This window comes from Spinacia oleracea, chromosome 1, assembly GCF_020520425.1.
Source record: "Spinacia oleracea cultivar Varoflay chromosome 1, BTI_SOV_V1, whole genome shotgun sequence".
Lineage (NCBI taxonomy): Eukaryota > Viridiplantae > Streptophyta > Magnoliopsida > Caryophyllales > Amaranthaceae > Spinacia > Spinacia oleracea.
The window spans coordinates 90,594,473-90,619,577 of record NC_079487.1 but is presented as its reverse complement, the minus strand read 5'-3'; the positions used below and the strand labels follow the sequence as shown (position 1 = coordinate 90,619,577).

The window sequence follows — 25,105 nt, the reverse complement described above, 5'->3', positions numbered from 1 at the left end:
CTAGTATCAACTTTTAAGAAACACAATTGTAAGAAACAACCTAATTCAAATGGCAACAAGGACGGAGGCTTAAGTACTATATTAATTCCAAACTGCCAATGGCTTTGCCTCACTGTCAACTTGGTCACGTTACTTGCCTCATAATAGGGCGCGCTTTACTCTATGGTCACGGGTTCGAATCCACGCTTGAACATAACTGCTCCCCCCCCCCCCCCTCCCTTTTCATTTTTTAAAATTCAATGCAGTTTTTAAAATTCAAAACTTGGTCACGACAATTGTTTTACGATTACACACAATATTCACTACTCTAATTCCTGTTACAAATGTTTTACTCCGTATCGTTAACAACGAATAAATATGAAATTGCAATCCATAATTAGATTTATAAATAAATTCAAGTTACATCTTTGCATTAAAACCTTGATTGCATATAGAAAATAATTCAATTAACGTCTTTAACTAAATTAAAAAAAACATGCATCATAGTCTTGTGCACCACGGGTAACTCTCAAGATTACTGAATGCTTGTGAATTATCTTGAGAAAAGTTGATTTGGGACCCTTGAGGAATATCTTCGAACAAAACTCCGTTGTTCAATCCCGTATCCAGATACGGTCCTGCCACGTTATTTGCGTGGTCACGCCTAGCACGATAACTAGGAATGTTACCAAATGCGGAGGAAATTAGCGCCTGAAATAATTATATAAGAAAATTAGCCAGACATATAATTTAATAATATGGTGAAAAAAAACAATTGAAGTTCAATGTTTCATAGAAAGTAATTACCTCTTTCGCGGCTAATTCCTCTTGTGTTGTTTGGTTCTTCTTCGACGGCCCAGCAGCACTTTTATCAAATGGCGTATTTCTTTTAGTCTTTGCCCTTCCAGTATGCCTTTTATCAACCGGGGTCTTTAAGACGTCTTCGCCAACAACCTCCTCAGCGTTCATCAAAAGAGCCCTTTCGTTGAATTCTCTTGGTCGTAGCCTACGACGACCAAACACATTACGGGCATCGGGATCCCACCAAAATATTGAATCGTCACCCGTGTCACCCGTCTTTCGTATTCCGATTGCATCCTCCATTTTAAGACGAACAACATCCATAGCCTCTTTGTACAATTTCAAAGCTTCTTCACTACGCATGGCCATCTCATACAGGTAATTTTGCCTTTGTGACAACTCTTTGGCTTTCGCTAACCGAGATGACTCTAATGGGTCAAAGTAAGAAACCTGAAGACTTTCATACGACCTCACTTGTTTCATCCAACGTGGTAAAATGTATTTTTCAGGAAGAACTTGAAAATCTTCAACATCCATTGCCTTCAATATGTGCCTACATAGTATGCCCGTGAATTCAAACAAGTTGCACGAGCAATGTAATTCACCCTTAACCTTATCCACTTTGACGTTGTACTGTTTGAACCTTTTCCGCCAGAATGGGGATGTCAATTTCTCATCTGCTCTATAGAATGACACGGTACCGAGAGCATCGATTTTAGTGACATTAGTGTGCATCAACCCCTTACGCTCTGCCACCACCTCCGCAAACTTCTCATTAGTGTACGACTTAACCAGCACATATTCAACTAACACACTCTTATCCGGCTCAAGACGGGGAATCTTATCAATGCTATCATAATTATCCTGCTTCTCTTCCTCAGCTTTTATCCTCATGCACCACTCATAATTTTTAATGAACAAAACCAAACCGCATTCTAAGTTAACATGAGTTTTGAAGAATCGGTTCATACCTTCACTTCTTTGTGTAGAAGACATACCAGCCCAAAACTTTCCTCTGTTGTACGCCGGAGCCCACTGACGCCTCAGTTCGTACGCATCCTTCATCCACCCAGGACCGCTTAGACGGTATTCTTCCATCACATGAGTCCATGCTTCATCAAACTCGTCAGGATCAAGCAAATCGTGTATGGCAGTACGTATTAGGGTATCAATCTTCGGCCAGTCCTTACGACTACCAAGCGCTTTCGTAGCATTTTGGAGCATGTGCCATAGACATAGTCTGTGCGGCACGCCAAGGAACACTTGCTTAATTGCTTTACCTATTGCCCTGTCTTGGTCCGTTAGGATGCCCTTAGGAGCCTTACCCATACACTTCAGGAATTCTTCGAACACCCAAACAAATGTTGGCGCATCTTCGTGGGATATAAGTGCTGCCGCAAATATAATTGACTTTCCATGGTGGTTTACACCAATAAATGGTGCAAAGGGCATACGGAACCTAGTAAAAAATTGTTAAGTAGTCAATTAAAAAAATATACGTATAAAAATATAAATAACAATTGCAAAAAATTATAATTATATAAATACCTGTTGCATGAAAAGGTTGTATCGAATGTGATTACATCTCCAAAATACTTGCATGTCCCTCTACTTCGCGCATCGGACCAAAATGCGTTTGCAAATACACCATCATCGTCTTTTTGGATGGAGCAATAAAATTCAGAATTCAATTCCCGTTGCGCTTTAAAATATTGATCTAATCCTGCTGCATCAGAATCCTGAAACCTAGACTTACGCCGTTCTACACTTATCGCATTCCTAAGGTCCCTCTGGTTGAATGCGATATTGTCAAACCCACCCTTTTCAATGAATTGAGTACCATAGTTTTTGCTAATGCTAACACCACCCATGTCATTAATCATCGCTCTTTTAAACGTCGTACTATCAATATTCCTATAGTTAACCATCATTCTACTACAATCTGGATTTAGAGCATGATTGTGTTCCAACTCACACTTCAATATGGTAAACTTATCGTCTTTAATTTTACCATAAACGAACATTTTACAACCAGTTACATTGGACCCAACGTCCGTGCCTCCCTTCTTACATTTTAATCTTATTAATTCCATCATGTGAGACTTTGGCTCAAGATCTCCAGTACCTTTCCTATTCACTCCAATAGCCTTATACTCTTGTTTCAAATTATTACTTTTCATAAACATCTCAAAACCTTCCTTAAACGCATACATATTACAAAAATCGAAAAATTATTGACCCGTTGTAAAGCACATACCTACGGTAGGGGGATTGGAGTTCTTATCAGTTGCACCGGTATCCTCATTACAATCTTCAATTGTTACAGTTTCATTAAGGTCTATTCCTTCCATGGCTCTAGCGTATAACACTGTAATATTTTACGACACATTATTAAAAACGTGATACATTTAATATTTAAATTAATATAACGAAACGTATTTATTATTACAGTAGCACGTTCTACATTAATATAATAACGGCATTTTTTATAAAACGAAACGCAATAATTATAATTAAAACCTACGTAATTGGTTTTTCAATATACTACGTACTGCAAGTTTAATACTACGTAACTATAAACCCTAAAATAATAACACAACTTCGTAATATCCGCCCAAAATTCACGAACTTAGATCTGATCATATAACATGCATTCAGTAGTAATCACAAAATCATAACTTCATCAAAATAATTTCAAGATCTACAGTAACAAGATAAAACCCTAAACTTTGTTGAAAAAATTACCTGCAACAATTTGACCTTCGTCTTCAATGAAAATGGGAGTTAGGAACTGGTTCAACTTCGTCTTCAAAAACCAGACACCCAGCCAAAAATGGTTGAAGCTCAAATCTGATTTTTTTTTTTTTTTTTAGGAAGGTGTGAGCGGGAATTTTTTTGGGAGGTGTTAATGGCGCAATAAGTCCCGCTCAGGTTCTCTAATGGCGCAATACTTCCCAAAATTTTCCCCCCATGTTGTAACCCATCTCCCCCCAAAACTGAAAAAATGAATGCTGATTTGGCCCAACCAAATATCAGGGTATGTTGACTCAACATACACCCAATGTATGTGTATCATCTTCCACCTACATCCCCTACTCCCTAAAATGACATGGTCCCCACTTGTTATTCTTATTAAAATATCTACTCAACCCCATTTGTTTTATTATTTTATTTCATTCAATTCTTTTTCTTAATACTCGTGCCCGGACAAGTGTATCTCTTAAATAAATACGGAGGGAGTACTCTGATTCGTGTATGGTCTAATACAAATGAATCACGTATCTATTCATGAATGACGAACTGAGGGAGGCACCCAGAGCCCAGAGGAATGGGAATATTAATAATAAATGAGATGGATAATAATTAATTAATAATGGAGTAATAGAGTAAGTCCAAATTAGAACCGCCCATAACTCCATAAGGTCTGATGACAAACATATCCTGATTCCTGTTGAGTCTGTTTGTGTATATGGAGAAGATATACTCGCTAATTAGTAATTAGAGCTTCCAAGTTCCAAGTTCCAACGTGTTGTTATATCAAGGAAGGTAGCTGTCCTATTAGGGACGCGTGGCAATACATCCTTGAATCTGAAAATTAGTGGTTTATATATAGTCCCACGTATGTTATGTACAATATCTATCTACTATTCTACTTATAAACATACACCGATCATCTTCATATCTTGTAGGAAACCACCGAGTGCAACTGAAGCAAACAGGTGAATTAATTTATAGTAATGGCAGTGGTAACACAAGAGCCCATTCTTTGTAGGCTTGATCGTCTTGATAACTTGGTATGTCTTTGTCTATACTCTTGAAATCAATTACATTAAGTATTTTCAACTGTAATTTATTAATTTGGTATTATTTTTATTGAATTTGTACGTAGATGAGGCATTTGGAGAACATAAGAGGGTCTTCCAATAATAATAATAATAATAATAATAGCAACAGATCTTCATCACCATCCACACCATCTAGTGGGACGGCCCGTAACAGCGACGGACATGCGTCTTCCCTTGATTTCTTTTCTCCAAGGAGCCGAGACAAGTTGCATTGCCGTCCCATTGATGACGTCATTGTTGAAACGGAGCACAAAGGCACCCTTCTTGATAGGGTTTCCCTCATCGAACACCGCCTTCTCAAGGTATATATATATATGTATTTCCAAATTATATTTTATACAAGTAGTAATTAATTTAAAGATTAAAGAAACTAAATATATAATGGGTCAGCTATGCATGCAGCTTGAACAAGAGATGGATGCCGAAAAGCAGGACAAACATTCACAAGATGAGAACAAGTCTCGGTCTCCACAAACCCATAAGAAGTCCGGTTTGAAGCAATTCGTAAAATCGTGTGTCAAAGGAAACAAACACAAGCCCAATAAATAATTCCACGCCTTTCTTATTTACGGAGTACTTATTTATGTATTTACTCCTAATATTTGTACGGAGTACTCCACATGCTAAGGGGACTAGTTATACTCTACTTACTAATAACTATCTACATCTTTTTTTTAAAATTGCTAGCTTGTAAGATATCTTGTTTATTGTCGTCACAATGGACTATGCCTTCCTTTGCCTGCCTTTCAATCATAGTCAATTTAACTAATTAATGCTATGTTAATTCCTGCTTTACCCTTCTTTTAGGGGACTTTTACCTTTTAAATTATTGTAATGTTGTGGGTTATGACTTATGACATTTACTTCCCCGTCCCTATTCCATTTTTGTGAATGTCTTTTCAAGTTTTCATTTTTACTTTTTTATTAACCGGGGGTGGTTATAATATTACTTAACATTACTCTCTTCTCTACGATTTTAGTGTACATATATTATTTTTAGGGAATGTTACAATATTTGTTACCAATCATAAGTATGATCTGGTATGCGGAGTAGTATTTTCTACTAGCTAATAGAATGTACATGAATGGCCTAGAATGTTAAGGAATAAGGAGTACTCCTCTTACCGAGGATGAGGATGAGGATGAGGATGAGGATGAGGATGAGGATGAAATACTAAAGAAATTTGGTATCCCGAAGTAAATACAGCCGTGGGCCGGGTTGACTCAGGAGTGGGCTTAGACGGGCTCTATTCGCGCCAAATCAACTCTGTGTTGGTCCTGGTCTAAATTTTTTAAATAATAATTCGCATGGTTCGTGCCACACCGCCATTCTCACCTACTAAAGGGCGATACAGGGGCTGTAAGGTCCATGCTAAGACCTTGTCCCTTGCTGCTTCAATTCTCTTTTCTCTTTTTCCGTGCATAAACATCGAGCAACTATTCAACTTGGTGGTGTGCACTTAAGCACTTTTTCTAAAAGTCAAACCTATAATTCACCACAAAAAGTTCTTTTTCCTTCAAACCTCTCCTAATCAAACACCCCCTATGTCTAAATATTAGATTTGGTGGAAGCTTTTTACTCTTGCTCCATTTACTCCGTGTGAGACTTTGATGATAGTGATGACACGGGTTGGTGAAGAGGTTGTGATGTTGTACTAGTTTTCTATTGACGTGGTCATTTTCTTTTTTGGATAAGCGGACATCCAACCTTTTCTATTGACGTGGTCACTTAACTTGGCATGAAAATTATGAGAGATGGACTTAGCTCTGTGTAGAAAACAAGCAAAATAAAATAAAATACAATACATGTATAATAGTGTATTTACACAAAATAGTTCCTATTGGCTCCTAAAGATCTAAAAGTTACAAGCAAATTAAACACTCTGTATCGGGTCGGTCCAGGTAGAAATTTTAAAATAGGGCTCATGCATGTGCCTAATTTTACAAAATTTAGTGCTTTGTTATTAGGGATGGCAATGGGTCCAAGATCCGATTCAGATCCGGTTAGACCTGGTCCATTTGTAAGGGCCTGGGTCCAAAAGAATTAGACCCTGTGGATCTGGGGCGGATCTGGGTCTTTGTTCAATGGGACGAATCTGGATCCGGGTCCAAAATTTAAAGATCCAGATCCGGTCCAAATCCGACCCACAGACCCATATCTATAATTTTTCAAAAAATATATTAAAATTTAAATATAATTCAATCTTTACGTGCTAAACTTTATTCAGTTCTTAATTCTTATGATACTAAACTATTTAAAAATTGTTTGACGTGAAATATACATAATAATATTAGAAACTTTAAATACTTATTGTATTACAGGCTAATATGATTTTTTTCCTAAACAAAATTAACGAATATTCCATATTTAGTGGTCTTATTAAAGCAACGTTACGTTTACATACAAAAAATGGGCAAAAAAATTACGTAATATAAGAAAAATGAGGGACAAATTTTTTTGGAAAAGAAATACGCTTAGACTAATTTAGGACCCAGATCCGACCCTAGACCCATTAGACCCAGTGGATTTGGGTCTGGATCTGATTTTTTTAGACTCAACGGATCTGGCTCGGATCTCGATCCAGCTCTTAAAAAGCGGGTCTGGGTCTGGATCCTGTCGGGACCAGGTCCAGATCCGACCCATTGTCATCCCTATTTGTTATACATCGGATCATGTTGTGTCTTGTCGTGCTTTTTTCAAAAAATGATACTCAAGTTAGGATCACGACTTCGTGCTAAAGTCAGGCCGTGCTTTTTTGTATCCAATTCGGGTCGGTCCGGGTAGAATTTTTAATATAAGGCTCATGCTTGTGCCTAATTTTATAAAATTTAGTGCTTTGTCATACATCCGGTCATGTGGTGTCTTGTCGGATTTTTTTCAAAAAATAATACCCAAGTCGGGCTCACGACTTCGTGCTAAAGTCAGGCCGTGCTTTTTTGTGTTCAAGTCGGGTCGACTTCTTTCTTGTCGGGTCAGGTTTCGGCCGACCTGACCCACAACCATAATGCAATGGAACATTTTTTCTTTATTGGTAAGTGAAGCTTCCCTTGCAAAGAGGGGAAATATAAGAATTCCTCTTGCAAGGGGTGAGAATCTAACTCTTATCACAAAGGTGCAAGGAGCGCTTTAAATCACTACCACGTGGCCAGCCCTTGATTCTCCATCAAAGTGAAACTCAGATAGCATACTTTATGTGAAGTAAAGATTCTAACATTTTGTATTTAACAATAGTTTAATATTTTTTTTTTTTAACAATAAGGTGATTCGACGAAAAAAGGTAACAACTTAAACTATTAAACTAAAATAAAAGAATTACAACAAGATGCATATTAAGAATTTTTGGCATACCACATCTGGGACTTGAACTTATAAGATAAGAAACATTAACCTTTACATGGTGATTGCCAACACCTTGAAAATGTCACGACCAGCTAACATCACCGAGGGAAAGCGCGAAAAGAGAGGTAACTGGAATCGAAAAATAGAAGCATAAAGAAAACCATAAGACCTTCATAACGAAAGATTTCCATAACACACACGACGAGATTTTAAACTCGCTATCTCAAGGCCCTAACGAAAGACAAACATCTTGGGTTGGACCACAAGTTACATTCCGTAGTAACTCACAACGAGACATCTTCTAGTTAAGAGAATGTCTAACCAAAGAGCCGAGAGGAACTTGCTTCCCTCAACTGGCTGAGCTTCTTTAAGATTTGAAATAAAACGAGGGCCGGAATATCCATCACAAGACACGACATCATACAAGCTATAGCCAAACACAAGGCTAAAGATGTAGCTTCTAGAAATCACAATAGAAAGAAACCCCTACAACTAAACCAAACAATAAAAATCAAACGTTGTCTTGAGAATTTCAATGGATCTCCTTTGAAATCTCCCGCCATCCTGCAAGTTATACCCCCACAAATCATAGGTGGCAGACAACAACATAGTTAGGAACCAAAATTTTGATTTCGAAACCTCGCTCCCAAACCTACCCCTTAACCTTAAAAGGGCTAATACTAACAATATCCCTAGATCTTTACCTCAGCTAATCAGGACCAGCAAACCCACACTAAACCCTAACAATTTGGGAAATAACCACAACATTAATAACACATGGACAATACAACAACAATAACAAGAACATTGAAGCTCAAATGAGCCAACCATAAACCAAAGCCAACTTAAAACAACCTAAAACAATAATTAACATAAAAACAAAATAGGGAAGGTAACAAACCAGGAAGTATCCGGGAAATCGAATAAGGCTGGGAAAACCTTATATAGACGGACCACCTCCATGTAGAAGCCTCACAGAAAGAACGGGAGAAACGATTAAGGCGAGACTCGGTCCAAGCAGTCCAAATCAAATTAAAAGAGGTGGTGACTTTAACTTTAAAACCAGCCGACACCCTGACCATAGAAAACCCCGATCAAAATGACGAAAGCGCAACTCTCTAGCAACCAGACCCTACCCATGACCAAGAATAAGATGTGTTGGGGTGTTAAAATGGGCCCACCATTTTAACTCAAAAGCCAATAAAATCCACTCAAGCCCAATATCATTTACAAGGCCTCAAAGGCCCAACAAGGCACTATATATATCCCTCAAAGGGCAAGGTAAAATGGGTCATTCTCTAACCCTAGAGAAGCCACCCTACTCTCTCTCCCCTAAACACCTCATTTTATACATCAATTGTACTGACTTGAGCGTCGGAGGCTCCGCCTCGGGGACCCCCCCATTGGCCCGGAGTTCATCTTGCAGGCACCGCACGAGACCGGAACCCAAGATACCAAGGACGCTCCTACTATCGTTTCAACCCCGAAACAATTTGGCGCCGTCTGTGGGGAGAGAAGTACAATAACCCATAAAGATCCACTCTTTTATGGCCACCGTGTTCAACCACACAAAATGGGTAAAAAACCCCAGCGAGCTCTACCAAAATCCGAGCATCTCCAACTGTCCCAAACTTGAAAAAGGTATTGGATTAAGTTGGGTCTCACATCTTACAGAGCCACACAAAAAACTTAGCTTTGAGAATGATTATACGAGATGAAGTTTAGCAGCAATAAACTATAAAAGAAACTCTTTTATAAGATCTCAAATGAAATCCTACTGTTTGTTGCTTAAAGACGGTAAACCAATGCCCAGCAAATTGGATACCAATCGGTACTCCAACAAATGTGGAAATAGTTTCGCCAATTTGGAGCCAAAATGTCAAATTAATGCTCCTTAAAGCAACAGAATATGAAAGACAAAGAAAAGAGTCTAGCAGCTCACCTCATCACCTTGAGTGGTCGATACAGAGGCCAAGCTCAGTGCCGAAGCTCCCGGGCTCAATGCCGAAGCTCGTTGTCGAGGTTAATTCGTCCGAAGGATAAAACCGAGCCGAAGGTAAAAATCCGAAGGATAAAATCCGAAGGATAAAACCGAGCCGAAGGAAAAAATACGAAGGATAAAACCGAGCCGAAGGTAAAATCCGAAGGTAAAAAGCCGCTCCGAGATTACAACTCGAACCGATGTTACAATCCGAGCCAATTTTAGAAGCACGTTCTTAAACAGATCTCCGGATTTAAAGAACGAGGTTAAAAATCGCTCAATGATTACAACTCGAATCGATGTTACAATCCGAGCCGAAGGTAAAAAGCCGCTCCGAGATTACAACTCGAACCGATGTTACAATCCGAGCCGATTTTAGAAGCACGTTCTTAAACAGATCTCCGGATTTGAAGAGCGAGGTTAAAAATCGCTCCGAGATTACAACTCGAATCGATGTTACAGTCCGAGCCGAAGGTAAAATCCGAAGGATAAAACCGAGCCGAAGGTAAAAATCCGAAGGTAAAAATCCGAAGGTAAAAAGCCGCTCCGAGATTACAACTCGAACCGATGTTACAATCCGAGCCGATTTTAGAAGCACGTTCTTAAACAGATCTCCGGATTTGAAGAACGAGGTTAAAAACCGCTCAAAGATTACAACTCGAATCGATGTTACAATCCGAGCCGAAGGTAAAAAGCCGCTCCGAGATTACAACTCGAACCGATGTTACAATCCGAGCCGATTTTAGAAGCACGTTCTTAAACAGATCTCCGGATTTGAAGAGCGAGGTTAAAAATCGCTCCGAGATTACAACTCGAATCGATGTTACAGTCCGAGCCGAAGGTAAAATCCAAAGGTAAAAATCCGAAGGATAAAACCGAGCCGAAGGTAAAAATCCGAAGGATAAAACCGAGCCGAAGGTAAAAATCCGAAGGTAAAAATCCGAAGGATAAAACCGAGCCGAAGGTAAAAATCCGAAGGTAAAAACCGAAGGTAAAATCCGAGCCGAGATTACAACTCGAACCGATGTTACAATCCGAGCCGAGGTTAAAATTCTGAGCTGAAATTGACTTTCACTTGGAAGTGATCAAAATCAAAACCCAACCCATTTTTCAAATAGAATTGGGTCTGGGGGGCATTTGTTGGGGTGTTAAAATGGGCCCACCATTTTAACTCAAAGCCAATAAAATCCACTCAAGCCCAATATCACTTACAAGGCCTCAAAGGCCCAACAAGGCACTATATATACCCCTCAAAGGGCAAGGTAAAAGGGGTCATTCTCTAACCCTAGAGAAGCCACCCTACTCTCTCTCCCCTAAACACCTCATTTTATACATCAATTGTACTGACTTGAGCGTCGGAGGCTCCGCCTCGGGGACCCCCCCCCTTGGCCCGGAGTTCATCTTGCAGGCACTGCACGAGACCGGAACCCAAGATACCAAGGACGCTCCTACTATCGTTTCAACCCCGAAACAAGATGAAACTACCCATAACTTCAAGTGAGATCGGTTCGCAAAAACCTTTTGAGAGCACTCTTTGGATGACGTAACTGAAAAGACAGAAGACAAAATTAAACACGTATGAATCACCGATGATGGTGATCTGGTGAGGTCACATCACCGATTGCCAACGAGATGGAGACCGATGCTTTAATGGTGGAAGCGGTGAGTGGGGAGAGAAGATAAAAAAAAATTAGAGAGAGAAGCGGGGATTTTCCCTAACTTGTTTTTTTGTAAATTATTTTAATTTTAATTTATGGCTAAGATGAAGGATCTTACGGAACAATCATTTATATATGTCATATCAGTGAGTACGTAGGGGGTGATAAGAGAATTACCACTCACTCTCAACTATAACACAATTTTCGAGACTTGTACTTGTGACTTTCAAGTTAGAAAATGAGTTTCCCACCAATTCCACCAAATAAAGCTTGATTTTTTAGATGAATCATTTTGGGCACGTACTATTTTATATTTGTTATCCCTAAGCATACTCTCTCTGTCCAACTACTTCCTCTGTCCCTTTTTAGTATTTAGATTTAGTATCAAACATGGATTCAACAACTAGTTAATATTGTGGATAAAAAATCATTCTTTTTCTAATTAGATAATGCATGCAGATTACGTTTATTACTCGTAATAATATTTTCACTTTTAACAAAATATTGCATTGGAAAAACAAAAAAAACTAATGCCCCAATGTAAAAATGTAAAAGATTTAAAGCCCCAATGAGAAAGTGTATGAGATTTATTGTACAAATGAATTTGGTTGATTAAAATAATCATTTAACACCATTTTGAAATAATATTAGGGAATTTATATTGCAATATAAAATGAAATATTCCAACCTTAAAAACTAATAAAAGACTTCCAAAACGGAATGCGTAAAGAATAAAAAAGAACGGAAGGAGTAGCTTAGAAATTATGTGTCATACTCATCACTCGGGGTGCAAGAGGAGTGGTAATCCGATCACTATTCACTTGGGATATTATTGAATTAGTATTTCTCACAAAGCACTTGAGTACAATTTTGTTATACTCCATCATCCCTTTTTGTTTGACCCATTAGCTATTTTGCCCCATCTCTAAAGATTGTCCCATTACAAAGAAGGGCATGAGACCAAAATTTTACGTTCACATAAAACGGGAAGTGATAAATCCAAGGAAAATTTTACTTCTTCCAAGGAAATCCACATTTTTTTAAAGGTGATTTCCTTGGAAGAAGTGAAATTCTTCCTTGGATTTATCATTTCCCACATAAAACACACTTGACCCACCATTTTTTTCTTTTCAATTCCATCCAACACAATTCTTAATAAAGCATTTTTAGGACACGTGGCAAACAACAAGGGATGGTGTGAGTAACTTCTTTCCTTACCAATAAGGTCTAACTGAGAGCTTGTGTATGATAAATTAATAAATTCGAAATCCCTTCAACCATTGGTAATTTGTGCCCTCATTCGCACTATAAAAAATACAAAGTAACATTTATTTGCGTTAATAAAAAATGTAACCCCGTACTTCCATAACCCTTAAAAGCCAAGAAAACACTTCATAATTACTTAGCAATATATATGAGTCGCAAAAGCATGAAGTTTATTGTTTATAAGCACACTGAAATTAGTTTTCGTATGGTTTGAGGTTCAAAGCCCTTCACCAGCAACATTTCATTTTCCTTATGTTTTCCTTTTCTTTTATACTTAATACTTCATTTTTTTTCTAAGATACTCATTTCTCTCTCTAGATAGGACAAGGCAGGCTAGTTCTAAATTGAACCTAAACCAGTCTATATATAGAATGAATTAGGAGAATGGAACCCTATTGGTTCTGCATGGCTACTAGTAATAAAAAATAAGACTATAAACAAAAAACCAAGCAGAATAGTAAATTGTTAAAGTGAAAAATTGAAACTAGAGTGGATCATCAAGTGTACCCATTCCAAATTTTATTTCAATCAAATGATCTACAACTACCAATATATCCCGCCGTGAAGACCCAGAAATAACGAATAATGAAACAATTAATATATTAAAATTTCGTGCTCATTTCCCAATTTATGCTTTCATTTTTTCTTTGTTATTGCTAAGAGAAGAGAGAGAAATAAATTTTACTGACTAAAGCAAAGATAGAATCACGAGTCGACAAAGAGCTTGGCTTGGATAGGTGTTCGATCCATTCATAAAAGCGCAAGAAAAAACGATCCATGGTACTTAGGAGGCTCGATAACTTTCATCCTCGGTCTCTCCTGCATAATCGCACCCCCTTACACAACCGCCTTACATAGATTGACGTCAAGGCTCGCACGGAATCAAGTTGCTCCCTTATTGCCAGGACCCATCAAGACCGACGTTCCTCCCAACCCTACGTCTAAACTCATAATGCAAGGGGTATTAATTCGGGTATTATTGGGTCTGTGGTTTACTGAGATTTTTCAAATCGACTTGAATAAATGTTGTGACATTGATTAATTAGGATTAGGTATGGATGTTAAACGATTTGTAAATTTAAAAGTTAGATTGATGTGATGGGCAAATATGATATTTAAAGTGGTAATAATAATAATAATAATAATAATAATAATAATAATAATAATAATAATAATAATAATAATTTGGGGCATCACTCGGGTCACAAATAGTATTAAATTAAATTGGCAAAGTGATAATAACAAAAAAAAATTAATATAAAAAATTAATATAATAAACAAAAATTAATTGTACTGAACGTAACTGAATTGAACTCAATGGACCTGAACTGAATTTGTTAACTTGAACCAAACTAAACTGAACTTATTAAATTTGGACTGCACTTAACTTATTAAACCTGAACCAAACTAAATTGAACTTATTAAATCTGAAATGAACTAAAGTTAGGGCGTGTTTGGTTGTAGCGTTTGAGGTAGCGGGTAGCGTTTTTATCTATTCAAAACGCTACTTGTAAAATACGTAAGTGTTTGGTATGGTAGCGGGTGAGGCAGCGGTTAACGGCAGAGGTGGCGGTTGGGTAGTTTTTGTTAGGTTATGATACATATGACAATACATAAATCATGCGGAAACAACCATTAAGCCAGGAATACATATTATTTACACATAATCATATAGCATAATTTAGATGCATACTCTTTGTTGCGTGCCTTCCCTAGCTGCGCCCGAACCGAACAAGAACAAGTCTTTAGGACTCCAAGTGTCGTCCCTCCGTAGATAGTCCACAGCACGTCCGGATCCGCCTTAAGATTGACCAACTAGAATCGCCCTTAAGGTACTAGAATTTTCGGCACTCTTAGGTAAGAAATATGGCTGAATTTTTCTCTCAAAACTCACTTTGAATACTTGAATTAATCTCTGAAAATATGTGACCCTAGGCACGTATTTATAGAGTTATGGAAAGGGAATTGGAATCCTAGTAGGATACGAATTAATTAAACTTAGAATCCTACAAGAACTCTAATTAATTAATTTATCCTTTTAGGAATAGGAATTTAATCATATACTAATTCTAATAGCTTTAGGAATCCTGCATGAACACAAACACACACACACACACACGCGGTAGCCACGAGGGACGCCCATGCGCGTGCGTGCGAGCAGCAGCCCACGCCACGAGGCCCATGGCCTTAGGCGCGCGCTGGGCCTGCCCTGCGGTGGGCCTGGGCGCTGCCTTGGCTGGGCGCGCGTTTGGCTTGCTGGGCGATGGCCCGACTTCGTGCTGGGCCTTCGTCCGGCAGGCCTCGTCCGATGCTAATTCGTACGATACGCTTCCGATTAAATTCCCGGTTCCGGAATTCATTTCCGATACGAACAATATTTAATGTTTCCGATTCCGGAATCAATTTCCGTTTCGAACAAATATTTAATATTTCCGTTTCCGGAATTATTTTCCGATTCCGATAATATTTCCGATTCTGACAATATTTCCGTTTCCGGCAATATTTCCGATTCTGGTAATATTTCCATTTCCGATAATATTTTCCGATACGTACCATGTTTCCGTTTCCGGCAACATCTACGACTTGGATAATATTTATATTTCCGATACGATCCATATTTCCTTTTCCGGCAATATCATCGTTTCCGGAGTATTCATTTCTTGCCTGTGACGATCTCAGCTCCCACTGAAACCAAGATCCGTCGATTCCGAATATCCATAGATGGAGTATCTAATGCCATTAAATACTTGATCCGTTTACGTACTATTTGTGTGACCCTACGGGTTTAGTCAAGAGTAAGCTGTGGATTAATATCATTAATTCCACTTGAACTGAAGCGGCCTCTAGCTAGGCATTCAGCTCACTTGATCTCACTGAATTATAAACTTGTTAATTAATACTGAACCGCATTTATTAGACTTAACATAGAATGCATACTTGGACCAAGGGCATTATTTCCTTCAGTCTCCCACTTGTTCTTAGGGACAAGTGTGCATTTCCTAATTCCTTTGTCGCTCGATGCTTGCTCTTGAACATAAGGTAAGAGTTGTCATCCTTATTATGTCCAGAGGTGTTCCTCGGTTTCAGAGTTCAACTGATCAAACAAACAGATAATCAAAGCCTATGATTCATCCGAGCACGGCCATGCATTTCACAGTTTCTAGCTCTCCGAGTGGCCTTGTACAACTTTTAAGCATCTCATCCCGATTTATGGGAGGACAATCCCAATCTTGCGATCTTGAGATTAGACTTCGTTTGATAGGTGATTACCTGAGCGTTGCCTTTATAGCCTCCTTTTACGGTGCGACGGTTGGTCAACGTCAAAGCAACCAGTTCTCAAACAAGTAATCTCAAATCACTCAGGTATTGAGGATTTAGTGTCTAATAATTTAATGAAATTTACTTATGACAGACTTTCATCTCTTACAGTAAAGTTTCATAGGTCTTGTCCGATACTAGTCTTCCCAAAGTAAGTATCTTATGCAAATGATTATGACATTGCCATGTCCACATAGTTCAAGAAACAGAACTACTAGTCATCTTGCATTCTAGTCGTCTAACGTTTTCTATGCGTCCAATTTTATAGAAAACTCCGACTAGGGACCATTTTCAACCTTTGACATTCAAGTTCACTTGATAGACATTTCTTAGTCACAGGACTGGTCCTGACAGTCTATCTTGAATATATCGTCAAATTGAAGGGACTCATCATTTAATAAACCACAAATTAAATGGAAAAATGAATTCTTTTCATTTATTGTGAATGATTAACCAATAATGTTTTACAAAGATTTAAACTCTAAAACTTCAAAACATTAAACAGAGACATCAAAGCCATTCTCCAATATGCTTGATTCCCATAGCTGCAGTGTGCGAGTTGTGCTTCGCCTGCGGCAGAGGTTTAGTTAATGGATCTGATATGTTGTCATCAGTTCCAATTTTGCTTATCTCGACTTCTTTTCTTTCAACGAACTCTCGTAGAAGGTGAAATCTACGAAGTACATGCTTAACTCTCTGGTGGTGTCTAGGCTCTTTTGCCTGTGCAATAGCTCCGTTATTGTCACAATACAGGGCTATTGGTCCTTTAATGGAGGGGACTACACCAAGTTCACCTATGAACTTCCTTAGCCATATAGCTTCCTTTGCTGCTTCATGTGCAGCAATGTACTCCGCTTCAGTTGTAGAATCCGCAATGGTGCTTTGCTTAGCACTTTTCCAGCTTACTGCTCCTCCGTTGAGGCAGAAGACAAACCCAGACTGTGATCTGAAATCATCTTTGTCGGTTTGGAAATTTGCGTCCGTATAGCCTTTAACAATTAATTCATCATCTCCACCATAGACCAGGAAGTCATCTTTGTGCCTTTTCAGGTACTTCAGAATGTTCTTGGCAGCAGTCCAATGCGCCTCTCCTGGGTCTGACTGGTATCTGCTCGTAGCACTGAGTGCGTACGCAACATCCGGGCGTGTACATATCATAGCATACATTATTGAACCAATCAATGACGCATATGGAATCCCATTCATTCGTCTACGCTCATCAAGTGTTTTTGGGCACTGAGTCTTGCTTAGAGTCATTCCATGAGACATGGGTAGGTAGCCTCGCTTGGAGTCCGCCATCTTGAACCTATCAAGCACCTTATTGATATAAGTGCTTTGGCTAAGTCCAATCATCCTTTTAGATCTATCTCTGTAAATTTTGATGCCCAATATGTACTGTGCTTCTCCTAGATCCTTCATCGAAAAACATTTCCCAAGCCAAATCTTGACAGAATTCAACATAGGAATGTCATTTCCGATAAGCAATATGTCGTCGACATATAATACTAGGAAAGCAATTTTGCTCCCACTGACCTTCTTGTATACACAAGATTCGTCTGCGTTCTTGATGAAACCAAAGTCCTTGACTGCTTCATCAAAACGTATATTCCAGCTCCTGGATGCCTGCTTCAATCCGTAGATTGATTTCTTTAGCTTGCATACCTTTTTAGCATTCTTTGGATCCTCAAAACCTTCAGGCTGTGTCATAAACACAGTTTCTGTTAAAACGCCGTTTAAGAAAGCATTTTTGACATCCATCTGCCATATTTCGTAATCGTAATATGCAGCGATTGCTAACATTATCCGAATAGACTTTAGCATTGCAACTGGTGAAAAGGTTTCATCGTAGTCCACACCGTGGACTTGCCTGTAACCTTTTGCAACCAATCTAGCTTTGAAAACTTCAAGTTTCCCATCCTTGTCCTTTTTCAGTTTGAAAACCCATTTGCTTCCAATGGCTTGGTAGCCATCTGGCAAATCGACCAAATCCCATACTTGGTTTTCAGACATGGAGTCTAATTCAGATTGCATGGCTTCTTGCCATTGCTTGGAGCTAGGGCTCGTCATAGCTTGTTTGTAAGTCGCAGGTTCATCACTTTCAAGTAATAGAACGTCATAGCTCTCGTTCGTCAAAATACCTAAGTACCTTTCCGGTTGAGATCTATATCTTTGCGATCTACGCGGGGTAACATTTCTAGATTGACCATGATTCTCACCAGATTCTTCTAAAGATCTCTGAGTTTCATCCTGAATGTCATCTTGAGAATTCTCTAGAGTTTGTTGTTCGACTCGAATTTCTTCAAGGTCTACTTTTCTCCCACTTGTCATTTTGGAAATGTGATCTTTCTCCAAAAAGACACCATCTCGAGCAACAAACACCTTGTTCTCAGATGTATTGTAGAAGTAATACCCCTTTGTTTCCTTTGGATAGCCCACAAGGATACATTTGTCAGATTTTGGATGAAGTTTGTCTGAAATTAATCGTTTGACGTATACTTCACATCCCCAAATCTTAAGAAAAGATACATTTGGAGGCTTTCCAAACCATAATTCGTATGGAGTCTTTTCGACAGCTTTAGACGGAGCTCTATTTATAGTGAGTGCAGCTGTATTTAGTGCATGTCCCCAAAATTCTAATGGAAGTTCGGCCTGACCCATCATTGACCTGACCATGTCTAGCAAGGTTCTGTTCCTCCGTTCCGACACACCGTTCCATTGTGGTGTTCCAGAAGGAGTCAATTCTGATAGAATTCCACATTCTTTCAGATGGTCATCAAATTCATAGCTCAGATATTCACCGCCTCTATCAGACCGCAGTGCCTTAATCTTCTTGCCTAATTGATTCTCTACTTCACTCTGAAGTTCCTTGAATTTGTCAAAGGATTCAGACTTATGCTTCATTAGGTAGACATAACCATACCTACTGAAGTCGTCAGTGAAAGTGATAAAGTAGCTGAAACCACCTCTAGCATTTGTACTCATTGGTCCACATACATCTGTATGGATTAAACCCAATAGTTCATTTTCTCTTTCTCCAACTTTAGAGAAAGGTTGCTTTGTCATTTTGCCAAGTAAACATGATTCGCATTTATCATAATCCTCTAAGTCAAATGGTTCTAGAATTCCTTCCTTTTGAAGTCTTTCTAAGCGTTTCAAGTTTATATGGCCTAATCGACAATGCCACAGATAGGTGAGATCTGAATCATCCTTTTTGGCCTTTTTGGTATTTATGTTATATACTTTGTTTGTCGTGATCTAATAAATAAAGTCCATTGACTAATCTAGCAGATCCATAAAACATCTCTTTAAAATAAAACGAACAACTATTGTCTTTTATTAAAAAGGAAAATCCCTTAGCATCTAAGCAAGAAACTGAAATGATGTTTTTAGTAAGACTTGGAACATGGAAACATTCTTCCAGTTCCAAAACTAGCCCGGAGGGCAACGACAAATAGTAAGTTCCTACAGCTAATGCAGCAATCCGTGCTCCATTTCCCACTCGTAGGTCGACTTCACCCTTGCTTAACTTTCTACTTCTTCTTAGTCCCTGTGGATTGGAACATAAGTGTGAGCCACAACCTGTATCTAATACCCAAGAAGTTGAATTAGCAAGTATACAGTCTATAACGAAAATACCTGAAGATGGAACGACTGTTCCGTTCTTCTGATCTTCCTTTAGCTTCAAGCAATCTCTCTTCCAATGCCCCTTCTTCTTGCAGTAGAAGCATTCGGATTCAGAAGTGGGTTGACTGACCTTCCTCTTTACAGATTTGGCGCCAGTTTGCTTAGTTGGGCTGGCCTTGTTGCCACCTTTCTTAGCATTCCTCTTCTTTCCAGATTTCTTGAACTTCCCCCACGCACCATAAGCACATCCTGCTTATCACTTTTGAGCGTCTTTTAAGCGGTCTTCAGCATACCGTGAAGCTCAGTGAGCGTTTTGTCCAGACTATTCATACTGTAGTTCAGTTTGAACTGATCATACCCGCTATGAAGAGAATGGAGGATGGTGTCTATAGCCATTTCCTGAGAAAACTGCTGATCCAGCCGACTCATATTCTCAATGAGTCCAATCATTTTGAGAACATGTGGACTTACGGGCTCGCCTTTCTTAAGCTTGGTCTCAAGAATTTGCCTATGAGTCTCGAATCTTTCGACTCGAGCCAGATCTTGGAACATGTTCTTCAACTCACTGATGATTGTGAAAGCATCTGAGTTGATGAACGTTTTCTGCAGATCCGCACTCATGGTGGCGAGCATTAGACATTTCACATCCTTGTTGGCATCAATCCAACGATTGAGGGCTGCCTGAGTGACCCCGTCGCCTGCGGCTTCGGGCATCGCCTCATCTAGGACATACTCCTTTTCTTCCTGCATAATAACTATTTGCAAGTTCCTTTGCCAGTCAAGGAAGTTTTTCCCGTTCAACTTATCCTTTTCGAGAATTGATCGAATGTTGAATGAATTGTTGTTTGCCATATTAAAAACTACAATTGAAAAGAATAAACAAATAAATAACCATTCACAGTTTCTTTTAATAAACTTAAATTCTAGCATACATTCATAATTCAATGTTTATTAAGCATTTTATTCAAGTTATGTGTTCCGGCAGGTGTGAATAAAATGATTCCAAGATCCTAAAATCATTGAAGAACTAAGCACAGTTTGTCGACTTAATCCTAGAACATCTTAGGTAAGCAAAAGCCTTTTGCTAATAGTCTAGAAACTATTCTTGGTTGATAGGTACGTCTAAGAACTTATTAGGTAAACCTATCGATTTTGCCACGACATAAAAGGACTCCTTACTTATATCGTTGAGTTTCACCAAAACTAACATGTACTCACAATTATTTGTGTACCTTGCCCCTTTAGGACCAATAAGTAACACCTCGCTGAGCGAAAACTATTACTAGATTGATGTAAAGGATATCCAAGCAAGTGTATATTTTGGCATGGCACCTTTTAACTCAATTTTTAAGTTTGGAACTTAAGGCTCTTACTATGTTGGTTAGATTTTAAGTGAACTAAAATCCTTAATCATGCAACATAATCAAGCTTTTGATCTCATGCATTTTAAGACATATTTAAAAGCAATAAATAACTTAAAACATGCATAAGATAAATGTGATCTAGTATGGCCCGACTTCATCTTGAAGCTTTAACTTCAAAGTCCGTCTTGAAAATCTCCGTGGGAGGCACCATTTTCTTCAAATAGGATAAGCTATAACTAATTACAACTATTTGATGGTACGCAGACCATATTTGAATTGAAAAATAACTTTGGTACTTTAGACCAATTACATTCAAATTAATGGTACGCAGACCATATTTTCTATCCTATTTGGGCCATACTAGTCACTTCATAACCTGCAAAACAGTACATATACAATATATACCATTCACCCATTCATTATCATGAATGGCCCACATTGCTGGTTAGTAAAACACATTATGCATCACGTAAACATTTGCAGCAATTAATCAAGGGCACCAATAATCTACCAATTATTCAGTCCTTATTAATTCTAATCAAGTTGTTTTAACCTTAAGGATTCGTAGACCTAATCAAGAGTTTTATGACTAAAAGGGCTCCCACTTAAACCAATAAATTCATATGCTTTACTAATTTTAAACATAAAAATGTATTTCAAGTCTAACCGGAAACATACAAATTTAATTAAAATTTAAAGCTCATATAAATTTATAATTGAATCCAAAAAGTTTAATTTAATTTCAGTCGTATTTAAATTAATTCATGATTTTAATTTTAGTAAAATAATTAGAATAAATAAAATTTATTATAATTACAATATTCAAAATTAAAATCCAAGAAAATAATTTAAATTATTAATTTTAAAATTAATTAAAATTACGTAAACTGAAAAATTTCAAATTAAACATTCAAAATGATCTAATCGTAACGCAAACACCCTACGCATCGCACTCCCATGGGCCGCACGCATACAGCCATCGCTGGCCATGTGCGCGCAGCCCATGCGCTCGTCGCATAGCTGCTGCATCTACCATCGCAAGCCATCGCTCCCTGTGCGCGCGAGCCATTGCTCGCTGTGCGCGCGCGACATCGCTCGCTGTGCGCGCGAGCCATTGCTCGCTGTGCGCGCGACATCGCTCGCTGTGCGCGCGAGCCATTGCTCGCTGTGCGCGCGAGCCATTGCTCGCTGTGCGCGCGACATCGCTCGCTGTGCGCGCGAGCCATTGCTCGCTGTGCGCGCGACATCGCGCGAGCCATCGCGCGCGATCAACGCTGGGCGCAGCGCTCATGGCACGCGAGCTTGCGCTCGCAGCGCGCGAGGCTGCGCGCTCTTGCGCGAGGCAGTGCGCGTCGTGGCGCAGCTCGCTTGCTGCCCACACGCGACTGCCATGGCTCGCCTTTCGCCCATGCCCATTCGTCCATAGCTCGTGGCTCACGACACAAGGCAGGGCTGCTGCCTTGTGCTCGTGCACCATGCCTTGCTCATTGCATTCGTGCCGCACGGGCGACGAGCTCCCTTGCTCGTCGTCGCATGCCCGCACTATACAACACCCCTTAAGGGTAACACGAAGCGTCCATTGCTTTGTGCGTGCAAGTTATATGAACGAATCGCATAAAAATTTAAAATTTATATTTAAAATTAATGACAAATTAATAAATAATATTAATTTCATAATTTTAGGGCGAAAAATCGAAAATTTATTATTCAATTGATTTCCGATTGTCTTGGATTCAAGTCTAGGTCATAAAAATTTAAAATTTATCATAAATTTACAATTTTTATGGTGGTTTTTAATCATAGGTTTCTAATTAAATTATAATTAATTATGAAAATCAAATTAATTCTAAATTATTCTAATTTTCAACAAATTAATCATAATTACAAATTAGATTGCATAATTAACAAGGCTAGGCATTCAAACTTGTTAAACATATACAGTAGGTCAATAAAAAATTCAAGATTTATCAACTAGAATCGCAAATATTTAATTTAACATCTTAAATTTACGAAATTTTGCATTCGAAAAACTAAAACCTTCGAAAAGTCATAGTTAGGCTTCGAATTTGAGAATTCTGGGTTCGGCAGAAAAATATTATTTTTGTCAAAATTTTAGAATGCCTTTTACATGCGGAATTGACACAAAAATCACTCGATTTGGATGAGTAACGAAGAAACTGCCGAAAAACTGCGTACGTATAATTAAATAAACGCAATTTGCAATTAATTAACAATTACGAAAATTAATCACCCCTTTTAATTCTTGCAAATTTGTAATATTTAACCATGTTCATGCAATTTAGATTATGAAAATAATAAGGGGCTCGTGATACCACTGTTAGGTTATGATACATATGACAATACATAAATCATGCGGAAACAACCATTAAGCCAGGAATACACATTATTTACACATAATCATATAGCATAATTTAGATGCATACTCTTTGTTGCGTGCCTTCCCTAGCTGCGCCCGAACCGAACAAGAACAAGTCTTTAGGACTCCAAGTGTCGTCCCTCCGTAGATAGTCCACAGCACGTCCGGATCCGCCTTAAGATTGACCAACTAGAATCGCCCTTAAGGTACTAGAATTTTCGGCACTCTTAGGTAAGAAATATGGCTGAATTTTTCTCTCAAAACTCACTTTGAATACTTGAATTAATCTCTGAAAATATGTGACCCTAGGCACGTATTTATAGAGTTATGGAAAGGGAATTGGAATCCTAGTAGGATACGAATTAATTAAACTTAGAATCCTACAAGAACTCTAATTAATTAATTTATCCTTTTAGGAATAGGAATTTAATCATATACTAATTCTAATAGCTTTAGGAATCCTGCATGAACACAAACACACACACACACACGCGGCAGCCACGAGGGCCGCCCATGCGCGTGCGTGCGAGCAGCAGCCCACGCCACGAGGCCCATGGCCTTAGGCGCGCGCTGGGCCTGCCTTGCGGTGGGCCTGGGCGCTGCCTTGGCTGGGCGCGCGTTTGGCTTGCTGGGCGATGGCCCGACTTCGTGCTGGGCCTTCGTCCGGCAGGCCTCGTCCGATGCTAATTCGTACGATACGCTTCCGATTAAATTCCCGGTTCCGGAATTCATTTCCGATACGAACAATATTTAATGTTTCCGATTCCGGAATCAATTTCCGTTTCGAACAAATATTTAATATTTCCGTTTCCGGAATTATTTTCCGATTCCGATAATATTTCCGATTCTGACAATATTTCCGTTTCCGGCAATATTTCCGATTCTGGTAATATTTCCATTTCCGATAATATTTTCCGATACGTACCATGTTTCCGTTTCCGGCAACATCTACGACTTGGATAATATTTATATTTCCGATACGATCCATATTTCCGTTTCCGGCAATATCATCGTTTCCGGAGTATTCATTTCTTGCCTGTGACGATCTCAGCTCCCACTGAAACCAAGATCCGTCGATTCCGAATATCCATAGATGGAGTATCTAATGCCATTAAATACTTGATCCGTTTACGTACTATTTGTGTGACCCTACGGGTTCAGTCAAGAGTAAGCTGTGGATTAATATCATTAATTCCACTTGAACTGAAGCGGCCTCTAGCTAGGCATTCAGCTCACTTGATCTCACTGAATTATTAACTTGTTAATTAATACTGAACCGCATTTATTAGACTTAACATAGAATGCATACTTGGACCAAGGGCATTATTTCCTTCAGTTTTTGTCAAACATTAAAAATAGTAGCGTTTGTTGGTAACGAGGAGCGTTTGATAAAATTATAATAAAGTTTTAAACAAAATGTATACGGAGTAACTTTTATTGTGTTTTACAAGCTCAACCGCTACTTTTACCAAACACTCATACTAGTCCGCTACTTCGACAGCTAACCATTACCCACTACTATTGACCGCTACCCGCTACTTCAACAGCTACC

At 38.7% G+C, this 25,105-nt stretch overlaps 2 protein-coding genes across 3 annotated transcripts; one reads left to right on the top strand and one right to left on the bottom strand.

Annotated features, from left to right (window-relative positions):
- Window positions 1–480: 480 nt before the first annotated feature.
- On the bottom strand, window positions 481–3,131 carry LOC110777835 (protein FAR1-RELATED SEQUENCE 5-like). The gene is made up of 4 exons (XM_056834296.1): window positions 3,038–3,131; window positions 2,329–2,974; window positions 787–2,239; window positions 481–690 (listed from the first exon to the last, which is right to left on the bottom strand). Exons 1-4 carry the CDS (start codon window positions 3,129–3,131, stop codon window positions 481–483), a joined length of 2,403 nt encoding a protein of 800 aa, XP_056690274.1.
- A 1,284-nt stretch (window positions 3,132–4,415) lies between these two features.
- On the top strand, window positions 4,416–5,511 carry LOC110777833 (uncharacterized). 2 transcript variants are annotated; one of them, XM_021982421.2, is made up of 3 exons: window positions 4,416–4,574; window positions 4,670–4,927; window positions 5,028–5,511. In XM_021982421.2, exons 1-3 carry the CDS (start codon window positions 4,518–4,520, stop codon window positions 5,172–5,174), a joined length of 462 nt encoding a protein of 153 aa, XP_021838113.2. In that variant the 5' UTR covers window positions 4,416–4,517; the 3' UTR covers window positions 5,175–5,511. The 2 variants fall into 2 exon arrangements, with proteins under 2 accessions (XP_021838113.2, XP_021838112.2); XM_021982420.2 differs by having other exon boundaries at window positions 5,016–5,511.
- Window positions 5,512–25,105: the final 19,594 nt, after the last annotated feature.